Below are 12042 nucleotides of genomic sequence, written 5' to 3' on the forward strand. Positions count from 1 at the left end.
GGGCAAATCATGGTATTTGCAGGCTAATAAAACAGTCATTTTTAAGGCATTCCCTGAACCACATCCAAGAGTGAATTAAATGAGACAATGAAGCTCTTTTCGCTTATAATACTGAAAAAAACAAGCGGTAACAATAACAGTTTTATTGGTCTAAAGAGTTAACAGCGAGTTCTTTTGTGATCAGGCAGTGATTAAATTGTCCAGCAGGTGGCTGGCATTCTCCAGCAGAAGCCTGCAGCTTCCATACTATTACTGTAATCATTTAAGCAAGCTTGCTATCCTCCTACAAAGCAGGGAGAGTGTTGACGTCCAGAGGTTCCTGCCTATAGGATCAGAGTCTTTAAAAGAGCTGTTCCCTTCCCTCACATTTAAACCCAGCCTACAGCTGCGGGTTCTGAGTACCGGAAGAGACTGGGAAATGCAGTTTGACAGCCACAATCAAAAGTTTTTGCAAAATGTAATTCATGTAATTCAGACTGAACTCTGCTCAGAAACAGTGTGCTGATGCTGAGAATTTAACTAGCCTGGATTCTGAAAATGCCTTGCGTCTATTTGTCTCTTAATTTGGTAAATGTCCTTTTAGAACTGAGTAATATGTATTCGCAAGCCAAATGAATGAGAGGGAGAAAAGTTCAAGGATCAAACTGATTCCAGATTATGGAAATAGTTCTGTTCAGTGACTTTTTAAAAAAAAATCACACAGTGATGTATGAAGTTCAGTCTCTTCTGTCTATTTAAAACAAGCATACAGCAAGAAAACTCAACTCAAGCAGCTTTATGTGAGGATTTTTGAACAAGAACATTATCTTCCAGTAGAACTGAATTCAGACAATGGCTTCTGAAGAGTGTTTTCTTCTAGACTTGGAAGTGGATAACTTTATTCTTTGCAACATCTCCATCAATCAAAGTGCAAATCTTTCCATCCTGAGTGATGATTGGTTCTACCCAGGTTTCCTGTATGCTATTCCAACTATTTATGGAATCATCATTTTGATAGGACTTATTGGCAATATCACTTTGATTAAGATATTTTGTACTGTGAAGTCCATGAGAAATGTTCCTAATTTGTTCATCTCCAGTCTGGCTTTAGGAGATCTACTCCTCTTAGTGACCTGTGTCCCTGTGGATGCCAGCAGGTACCTAGCTGATGAATGGCTCTTTGGTCGGGTTGGATGTAAACTTATCCCCTTTATACAACTCACTTCAGTGGGGGTGTCAGTCTTCACACTTACAGCTCTCTCAGCAGACAGGTGAGCTTCCTACTGAAAGCCTGAAATGTGATCTAGACTTTTATGGACCCACAGGCCATAAAAGGTACAAATGCAGATAGGTAAAATATATACTGTTGCCAATCTAATATAGTAGATTAATGCAATTTCAGTTTATTTCTGGTGTTCATGCCTCCAAACACAAATGTTAGTGGCGAAGTTTTCTGAGGCTACACTGAGTCTTTGTACAGATTAGTTAACATGGTCAGTTTAATTTAATGCAAAGAAAAATGATAGCAGATTAAGATAAAGTTAAAGCCTGGTGAGAAAAGTATCCATTAGTGAAGGATTATTTGTCCTAAGGCAGTATTACAAGTTTTTTAAATAAGATGATTTAGTCACAGGTCTTCACCACGTCATATTTCAAGAAGTATGAAGAGACTGAAGTAGCAATTTACTATAGGTGAAATCATTTCTCTCTGATGGCTCAGCTTTCACACAGCTGATTTCATCTGAGGCAACAGTTTATCACGTATGTTCAAAATATTCAAAATTAGGTGCCTGATGTTAGGGACCTAAATCTGTATCAGACACCTAAGTGGTCTGATTTTCAGAGATCCTGCCCTCAAAAGATTTGCCCTGGTTCACTGATTTGTCATTATCTAACCAAAACTGATCTGTGCTATAATTTCTGGCAAACATGTTTTTCCAGTTAGTGTTCAGGTTATCTATCTATCTATCTATCTATCTATCTATCTATCTATCTATCTATCTATCTGTCTATCTATCTATATTTGACTTCCTAAAACTGCTGTGAGTGTAGGAATCAAGCTGTTTTAGATTTATGTAAAGCTTTTTGAACCAATTTTACAAACTTTAGTTTTCAAAAGTCAACAGACATTTGAATTGTAATATTACTTGTAAGGATACAGCCTACTTTTCTGATATATTACAAGAATTCACTTGCAGTACAGCTCTTACATAAATGCATGCCTATGTCAAACAGCCCAGACTGTCTCATTTGCACTCTGGGCTGCAGAATTGAAGTAACAGATTAATGAATAGTGCTATACCTGCTTTAAGTTCTGAAACCTCACAAATGTACCAACTCTCCCAGTAAGAAAAATGGTGTCCGTTTTGCTCTGCACAGAAAGACATTATGGATGGTATTTTCCTATTCATAAGGAAATCAAATATAAGCTGCTGTGCGAAGATAGAATTAACCATGTGCCAGTCTGGTTGGGCTTTCCTTCAAAAATCACTTCAAATATTTTCATTTCATTGTAAAGGGAGTTTACACATCGACTCCTACATATGCTCTGTGGCTTTAAAACAAACAAACAAAAAAACCCAGTCCATGACACGTCAGAGCATGGTTGGATGTCAGTGGGAATGGAATACAGTTTTGTAGTCACAGTGATTCGACGACTGTATAGTAGTGCACACATAAAGACACCATTATCAGCGTCAGTCCTAGATAAAACATACACCTTAGTGAAGCCAATACTCTCGCTGTAAGAGAGGCGAGAAAATGAGCAAAGCTATACCAATACACCAGAACAGGATCCTGTGATCCACCTGTGCTCTTCATTTCTGTGTGACAGGCAACAGGGCTCTTCACCTAGCACAGCTCATTTGAGAGGTTACCGAAAAGCAGGGATCTGTCATGATAGTATTTTTTTCTCGAGAAACTATTGAAAACTAGTATCCTTTCTATGAGTTTAATATAAATCACTCAAAACATGTCAGGAAAAGAAGAGTTCACTGTAAAGAACAAATTACACCAAGGGAAAGATTTGTTGCTACCTAATCACTTGACAGTAAAAGCAAACAGTGCAGATGTTTTTTACGGAACAATCAGTGAACACAAGCTATTGCTGGAACAAGGGAGCTGAACAGAAAACTGCAGCTGTAGCAAGCTGTTTTCCAGAGATTGAAACTTTTAATTTCAGCCCCATTTGAACTCAAAGCCATTTGCCCATCATGCTGTGCTGATAGTTGAAAATTGCACCACACTGAAATGTCACTTTGGGAAAATGACTTAAGGAACTAAGGCACCCTTCTTTCTGGCACAATCTGCCCACTCTCTGAGGTAGATTTTGAACTCACTGTATGAGGCTGTATCCATGGAACTACTATTAACCTTAATTAGAGTGAAGAATCTTAAATCCTATGCATCATACTGACACTGTTCCTTTAAGGGCCTTTTCTGTTTAGTTTACTAAGATTTTTATTTTGGTTATTGTCAGTGCTGCTGAGACAATAAAGTTGCAAAAGAACAGGGGTTCACATTGGCCAGTTTGCAGATGCTCAGTAATATAATGTTTATTTTCTGGAGACTGTCAGCTTATGTTCCAGAATCCAATTAAAACTTACAGAATGGTTTAAAAAAAAAAACCCATCTCTCTAGACTCTAACCCTCATGGGAGCAAAGAAAGCTGTCCAAGTGTGAACCACCTGTAAACCAATGCAGTGATCTCTGCCTGAATCAGCAGCCAGACTGAGACGGTAGCTTTGATGTGTATGAACTTTGTCATTCATCTCAGTAAAGTGTTGACGCTTAAACCCAGTGATTACAATTTCATTGTTTACTATTTCAGAGTTGATCCAAGTATGTTAGGAAGGACAAGGAGGGTCATATTTCTGAGGAGCTGCTCAATCTACTTTGAGCGGCATCCAAGCCCCACTAAAAGTGAGCTTAGTCCACAGAACTCAGCTGGGCATCTGAGCCTCACCAAGGAGGAGCATAGCCCAAGGATTCCAGCAGGGTATGCCATCCACACGAAGGGGAACCAAGTCTGAGGGGCCCAGTAGGGCATCTGATGGTCACTAAGGGGAACTCAGGAGAATCTGAACTCCACTGCCCTGTTATACCAAAGCTGTGGAGCCAGGAGAGCATGAACATCTGCACAGCCTGCTTTTATGTGTCCAGTGGAGGGGGTTTGTCATAGCATCGCAAACTTTTTTCCCCGGTTCATCTTTTGCATAAGAGTAAACTCAATTCTAGTGTACCTCAGGCGCCATTGGCAAAGTTGCACAGTGTGTTGACAGTTAGAAAAAATACTATTATTATTGTTTATTGAAGTGGTGCCTAGAGGCTCCAATTAGGGATCAGCGCTCCAGTGTATTAGCTGCTGTAAGACCATATAGTAAAAATAGAGTCCCATGCCCAGACAGCTTACAGTCGTATCTTACAATCTAAGCACACAATGAGAAACAATAGGTAGAATCAACAAACAGATGGGGGGGGGGGGCAGGAGTCACAAGGTAGCAGTGAGATGAGTATGATAGTATAATAAGCAGTAGCCACAGCACCCCATTGTGTAGGCATCATGGCAGAGGTGAGTTTTAAGGAGATTGGAGAGAGGAGGGTGAAGTGATTGGGGAGCTGCTGCCTTGCAATCTTGCTCTGGTATTTACATTAAGCTAATTTGATATGGAAATCAGGGATAAGGAATAAATAGGAAAACCCAGATGTTTGACCATAATGACTCTTTAACCACTGAGCCACCACACTATTTTAAGTTCCTTTTAGTAGAGAAACCAGAAGAGTTACAAAAACCATAATCAGATTGAGTGCCACATAGGGTGACCAGATGTCCCGATCTAATAGGGACAGTCCGGCTATTTGGGACTTTTTCTCACATAGGCACCAATTACCCCCCAACCCCATCCCGATTTTTCACATTTGCTATCTGGTCACCCTAGTGCCACAGAGAACTTTATATATTTATTTACTTTACTGATTTTCTTTTAATTGCCAAATGCACTGAATTTATCAGGCAGGAAAAGTTTAATGAAAGTACAATGTAGAAGGAATGCAATTTTTAAGCTCAAGATAAAATAATTGAATGAGTTGATTCAACTCAATTTAACATACCCTGTGCTCAGAGGAAGAGAGCATCCCAATTAGCAGAGTCCATGACAAGCTTACTGCAGCACATGGCAATAAATAACCCTTTAACCTTGACAGCCCTACACACATACACAGATTTTTTTGCTAAGCGCAAAGTGAAATCGTTATTTAATGACAGTAAGAATGATGGAAACTGCAGGAATGAAATGTGACTTTTCTTAACTATTTTTCATTAATGAAAAATTAAAGTTTGTATTTTATGGGCAAATGTTCATACTTCTCTGGTTTTCTGAAGTTAATTTTAACATCAATTAATCCGTGGTTTCATCACCTCATGTGATTGCTCTCATGTCTTTCCACTCTGTTGAAAAATCCATTCCACCAGCCTTCAGTTAGATCTGGAATCTTTAAGAAACAGCCCACTCAAAAAGATGCCACTCATGATAAGCTTTCAATGAAGTGTTCTTCCATGAAAGATCATTTTGACTGGCTTGGAGATATTTGTATTTCCTTTTGACTTGGTAGCACCATTAGTTTTATATTTTCTTTAGGCTCATTCTTCCTTTTGAGCCTGTCATAAGGAAGAATGAATTCACTAGGACAGCGGCATGAAGTTTGTGGTCTTTAAGCAGTTTGTTTAGCGTTCCTTAGAAAGGATGAACAGAACTTCTCTGATGAGTGACCATTTGTGATCTCAGGCCACAGAGAGACGCAGTTCAGCAGTGTAAGAATGTTTTAAAGCAGGGGTGGGCAAACTTTTTGGCCCGAGGGCCACATTGGGGTTGCGAAACTGTATGGAGGTCCGGGTAGGGAAGGCTGTGCCTCTCCAAACAGCCTGGCTCCCACCCCCCTGACTGTCCCCTTCAGAACCCATGACCCATCCAACCCCCCCGCTCCTTGTCCCCTGACCGCCCCCTCCCGGGACCCCTGCCCCTAACAGCCCCCCGGGACCCCATCCCCATCCAACCCCCCCGACCCCTATCCACCCCCCGGGACTCCCATGCCTATCCAACCCTCCCCCCCCCACTCCCTGTCCCCTGACTGCCCTGACCGCTATCCACACCCCCACCCTTAACCGCCCCCCAGGACCCCACCCTCTATCTAACCCCCCCGCTCCCTGGCCCCTGACTGCCCCCCAGAACCCTCTGCCCCTTATCCAAGCTCCCCGCCCCCTTACCAGGCCGCTCAGAGTGGCAGGAGCTTGCAGCCCCACCGCCCGGGTAGAGCCAACCACACCGCCGCGGTGCCCAGCAGGAGCAGTAAGCCAGAGTGCTGGTGGTGCAGTGAGCTGAGGAGGTGGGGGAGAGGGGAGGTGGGGAAGAGGGGACAATGGGAGGGGCTAGGGCGAGCCTCCCTGGCTGGGAGCTCAAGGTCTGGGCAGGACGGTTCCGTGGGCCGGATGTGGCCTGCGGGCCATAGTTTGCCCATCTCTGCTCTAGAGGAACAAGCACAGGACTAGGAGCAATGAATTCTTGCTTTCTAAGGGTAGATCTGATGTGGACTTCCTCTGTTGACATAGCTATGTCACTTAATCTTTCTGTTATTGTTTTCCCATCTGTACAATAGGGATCCTACCACACAGAGTGTTTGCAAACTACCGTATGAATGCTAAACTTCACTAACATACACACAAACTCCTCCAGTGACCTGCCCTCCAGGGACCTACAATTTATTTAGACAATTGAACTGTCACTTGCAAAACTTCTGGCATTGTTAGCAGCTATGCACAAACACCAGGACAAAGTTCTGAGCTCTATTTCTCCTAGAGTAGGAGACTAGGATGGGAGCTGAAAAGCCCCTACCCCTCCCCCCAAATTGAATTGGTTAAATGTGGGTGTACCCTGAAACAAGGGTTCTCAAACTTTTTCTTTTGGAGCCCCTTCCCCCCCCAACATGCTATAAAAACTCCATGGCCCCGAGGGGGGGAGGGCACTCTGGGATTGTGGAAAGGGGGCTTACGCCCCATTGGGCTGGGGGGAGCTCAGGGCTTTAGGCCTGCAAGGTGGGGGGCTTGGGGCTTTATCCCCATGGGGTTGAGGGCTCCGGGTTTCTATCCTGTGAGGAGCTTCTGCCGAGGCTCAGGTCTCCGGGCTCAGGGATTCTGCCCCGTGGGGCGCCAGGGCTTGGGACTTCTGCCCTGTGGGGCAGCTTCTCTCAGGGCTCGGGGTGCTGGGGCTCCGGGCTTCAGACCCACAGGGTGCTGGGGCTTGGGACTCTGGGCTTTAACTCCGCAAGCGGGGGCTCGGGGCTTCAACCCCGGAGGGTGCTGGGGCTCAGGACTCCGAGTGACAGCCGTCAGGGCTCAGGACTCCAAGCGGCCCTGCGGGGTGGACCCCGTAAAAGGGCTTGCAGTCTCCCAGTGGGCCGTGGAGCCCCGGTTGAGAACCACTGCCCTAAAGAATCATCTCACAAACTATCCGCTAAACCCTTAAGCCCAACCTGTGAATAATAGTGTGATCATAATAAACAGGAATCAGTTAAATTATAGGATGTGGGGAAACTGTTTTGCTAGATGAGATGGGGCATGCTACTGACTCTTTACTGTTTATTTACTCTTTGTGTTCCAGTAAAGCGCAGAGGCCCCAATCAGGGTCACATCCCCACTGTGCTAGGTCTGTACAAACCAATAATAAATTATTTAGCGCATAGACTGTTTAAAGAAAAGACACAACATTTGAATGAGACAACAAGTGAGGAAGGGGGCACAAGAAAGAGGTAACAATAATATGAATGTGTTGTCAGGATGGCTACATTGTGCACACATCTGCTCAGCTGTGTTGGGTATGAGCAAGGAAGGTTGTATCCTGTGCAGTTTGGCTTTGTATCCACCTGGGTGGCTTCTGGTTTCCTTTGAGCACTTCAGGGGTGTAGGGGCAGATAGGAAAGCGCTAAAGGGTGTGGGGTATTTAAAGTTGTGCTCCATGGCCTGTCAGGCACCATTGCTGGATACAAAAGAACAGGAAAATAAGTCGTGGCTGTGTGGTGGGAGAGAGATCAGGCTACAAGAGGCTTGGTGAGTCCTTGGAGAGAGAGTGTGTATGTTTTCTAAAATCTGTGAGTGAACCCCGCTGGAGGAAGGCCGTTCATCAGGGTTATTGTCCTGTCTTGGCAAAGTGTTTAGTGTTTATTAAATCCCACACAAGGACCGACTTTGTCTGCTTGGGTGTATGCTGGACACAGCTATGTGGCGAGAGCTCACAAGTGTGACACTGGCCCATCCAGAAAAGTCAAAATTGTCTGTGTAGGTGATGCTCTGTGAACTAAGAAAAAAGGCAATTCATTTTATTGTCCCTGTCACTGGAGATTTCTCTGTTGGTTTGTAAGAGTTTTCCCTCAGAGCATGAGGCTGACAGGCATTTCACTTTTTTTTATTTAAATGAGCTGGGCTGCCATGCACTGAACACGCACTCTCAGTTTTTCACAGAGATTGTTAAAACAAATGTCAAGGTTTTCATGCAGTGAGTTACAAGCCTTTCATCTTCCCAACATAATCTTGTTTTCACAAAACACAGGAGAAAGAAGTGTAGTTGCAGTGAGTTTGCAAATGGCATATTTATTTTAAGCATTCTAGGACAATTTCAAATGGAGGTGCGGACCCCTTTGGAAATCTTAGACATAGTCTACAGTCCCCAAGGGGTCCACAGACCACAGGTTGAAAAACACTGTTCTAGATTATCAAGGTGTTAATACTGGCAGAGTGCAGGGTTGTGTGCCACTCAGCTCTTTCAGAAAACTGCATCGTTATAGAATACAACAGCATTTGATAAATTTATGTGCAGGAGTTGCAAGCATACAGTGATGGGCTAGATCTACAAATGGGACTCAGGGTCACCACTGCAATGTCTAACTTTAGGTGCCCTGACACCTGATGGACTCAACGGCCCAGAGTTAGGTGCCCAGGTTCTCTATACAATGCCTGGGAGAGTTAGGCACCTGAGACTCCAAAGTCACAAAGTTCATGCTAAGTGGGGAGCTGTCTAAGCTAACCAATAGGAAGGTGAGGGGTGTGGCCCAAGCTCCACCCCTCAAAAGGACTTGGGCAGCTTCCTTTGCTTGGGATTCTCAGCTGTGAGCCCTCTCCTGAAGTGAGGTGCCTAAGCCATATCAGCCCTTTTTCACAAAAAAGTGAGGAGGTAGACCCCCATCCCCATAGACTAATGTTTGAACACTCTCTCAGGCTGTAGGAGACCTGGGTTCAAGTCCCTACTCTGCCTGATTCAGAGCAGAGAGCTGAACACAACTCTCCCATTTCCTAGTTGTGTGCCATATCCACCAGACTATTAGGTATTGTGGGATGGGGCTCTCTCCTGTTGAAGCTGTTCCACTTAGTATAACTATTGATTGAGCATGAGAGTGATGCTATGCTCCAATGGTGAGGGCATCCACCTGTGATGGGGGAGAGTCAGGTTCAAGGCTCTCCTCCAATACATATTTAATTATTTATACAAAATGGAACAGCTTCAGCAGGAGACCTCAAGATATCCAGAGCCCAGAGGTTCAGGTACTTTCCTAAGAGGTCTGGGGTCAAATTCTTGCTCCATGTCAGACAAAGAGGGGATTTGAAACTGGTTCTCCCACTGAGTACTCCCAGTGAGTACTCTAACCACTGGGCTATGGGGAGTGGAAAGGGACTTCCACCTGTATTTTGTGGTGGCGTGTCTGATCTGGTAGGCATGCTCTATGGTGGCCCCTGAGCAGTCCTCCCATATTGGGCTCTGCAGGCAAGATAGGTGGGGAAATGCCTAGTTTGAGGAGCCTGCTGGGACTTGGGCATGCACAAGGCATCAGACCTTAGGTAGCTGTGCAACACTGACAGAAATGTAGATACCTAGGGGACTTTTCTTGGTGGAAACTCAGTCAGCGATGGGAGTTTAGGTGCCTACTGGATTAGGCGGCAGCTGAGTAGAAGTTTTGAGGATCAGAATTTTGGACTTAGGTGCCTAAAGTGGTAGTTAGGCACCTAAATCCCTTTGTGAATCTAGACCTTGGTTGTTTACAGTTGAAGACAGTGGTAGCTGCAGTAGTTCAGGGCTTTGAAAATCAGGCTTGAGGTGTCTAAAGTTGGGTACTCAAAAATTGAAGCTACTTTTGAAAACATTGGTCCTAACACTTGGCTTTGGGTTGTCTCAGACAGCGGCAGAAATGGAATTAAAACTCAGACACACCTGACTCTCTGTCCTGTGCTTAGACTATGTTGTGTCCCTTACAGTAAGTGTAACTATACACAATGTGTGCTTCTCCTATGTAGTGTTATAGCAGTTTATTGATCTTAAGAAAACCATGGAAGGAAAAGAAATCCACATCCTTTGGGAAGATATTTCCGAGGACTGAAAATTAGAGAAGCCGTCTCCTTACCTGTTGAATTAACCTCTCCTGCTCCCTGTAGGCATACAGCATACTTTAGTAACTATATGTATAATACCAGAAGAAAGGGTAATGCCTGTAGATCCATTCAGCTGTCCAATTTTATTACTAGTGGACTATAGTGTCTACAGTGGGATTAAATAAAACATGCCACAGGGAAATAAAACCACAATGTGGCTTGCTTTTCGACTCAGATTGGATTTCCATGCTATTGTTTTAAAGGTTTGATCTTTTGTGGGTGAAAAAAGCTTGAAATCATTTTTAGCATGGGTTATAAAATGTCAGTGTGCATCTGGGTTATGAATGTATTCCAGGCAATCTAGCAATAACACTTCATAAATTCTGTATTGCTTCCAGGGCACTAAAGCACTGTTTTCAGATAATCTGCTTGTTGTGCTATAATTTTCTGTGTAGTAACGGGAAGCTTTTGAGTAAAGTCTGAGTAAATCATGTTCCCGGAATAGCAAAAGATTGCCTGTTCAAAGCTATGAAAATTTGCTGAATAGTTCCCTCACAATTACTTTCTGGATTCAGATATGAGAGCTCTGAACGTGAACGTTAACACTTCCGGTTCAGATAAGAAAATCTGAACCTGCTGAATGGCATAGGGTTTGATCCAACTCCTATTGAATTCAGTGGAAAGTCTCCCTTGACTACAGTGGGAGTTGCATTGGGCCCTTAATGAATTGTTTCCTCGTGATTGCTTTTGAATAGTTCTTATTGTGCTGCATGCACGGTATACATGTAGATATGCGTATCTCTTTTGCTTGATGTACAAAATCTTACATCCTGTGTTGATTTCCACTGTGTCAACACAATACAAACCCTTACAACAGCCGTGGTTTTAGTTTGCATTAGCTCAGCTCGCTTGTCCATCTGCACCAAGAAAAACAGCACAAACAGCATGAGCTTTCTTAATATTTTGATTACACTTCCAGTTACACCAGATGGCCTAAGCATGGTGGACCCAATTCCATTATTGGAAACACATACAATGGGCCTTGTGGATGAAAATCTGAGGGCAGAATTGGTGCTAATGGGCCAGTGTGTGTCAATATTTAAGCAACAGCGGATTATGGGTGGGTTATTGTTTAATATTTGATGTTTTTAGGCATTACTCTAACACAGTCAGGAACCCTGGCTCCATTCTGCTAGGCACTGTCCAGACAATTACCAAAAAGAGCCCTGTTTCTGTCCCAGGGATCTCACAATCTATACATCAGATGGAACACAACAAGGGATAAAACAGAAAAATAGGATGTAAGTGAATTGGGAGGGTGAGCTTTCTGTAAAGGGAACAAGTGTTTGTGACAGATATTAGTCATGGCCATCAATTTACTACTGGAAGGCACTTATGCCTGGATCCACAAAGGGATGGAGACATTGCAACGCTCAGCATTGCGGCACCTAGAAAATCCAGGGACAACATTACAATCCACAAAGTCTGAGCTAGCTTCCCTATACAACAAATGGGGAGAGAGAAGCACTGTAGAATGAGATCCACAAAAGCCAGCATAGAAAGCAAGGAGTTACCTAAGCTAGCCAATGAGAGATGCCAAGAGAAAGGGTGTGTCCTAAACCCTGCACCTCTCTCGGACTGAGGTGCCTAAGTCC

General features: G+C 43.8%; 1 protein-coding gene across 1 annotated transcript in view; it reads left to right on the plus strand.

Moving 5' to 3' along the window:
• The first annotated feature begins 325 nt into the window (after positions 1–325).
• The window catches only part of GRPR (gastrin releasing peptide receptor), a 36258-nt gene continuing 24541 nt past the window's right edge, over positions 326–12042 (plus strand). Inside the window, exon 1 of the mRNA XM_007070525.3 lies at positions 326–1250. Coding sequence (XP_007070587.1) covers positions 832–1250 — 419 coding nt within the window. The 5' untranslated portion in view covers positions 326–831. The remainder of the gene's footprint in view (positions 1251–12042) is intronic.

This window comes from Chelonia mydas, chromosome 1, assembly GCF_015237465.2.
Source record: "Chelonia mydas isolate rCheMyd1 chromosome 1, rCheMyd1.pri.v2, whole genome shotgun sequence".
In the NCBI taxonomy this organism is placed as follows: domain Eukaryota; kingdom Metazoa; phylum Chordata; order Testudines; family Cheloniidae; genus Chelonia; species Chelonia mydas.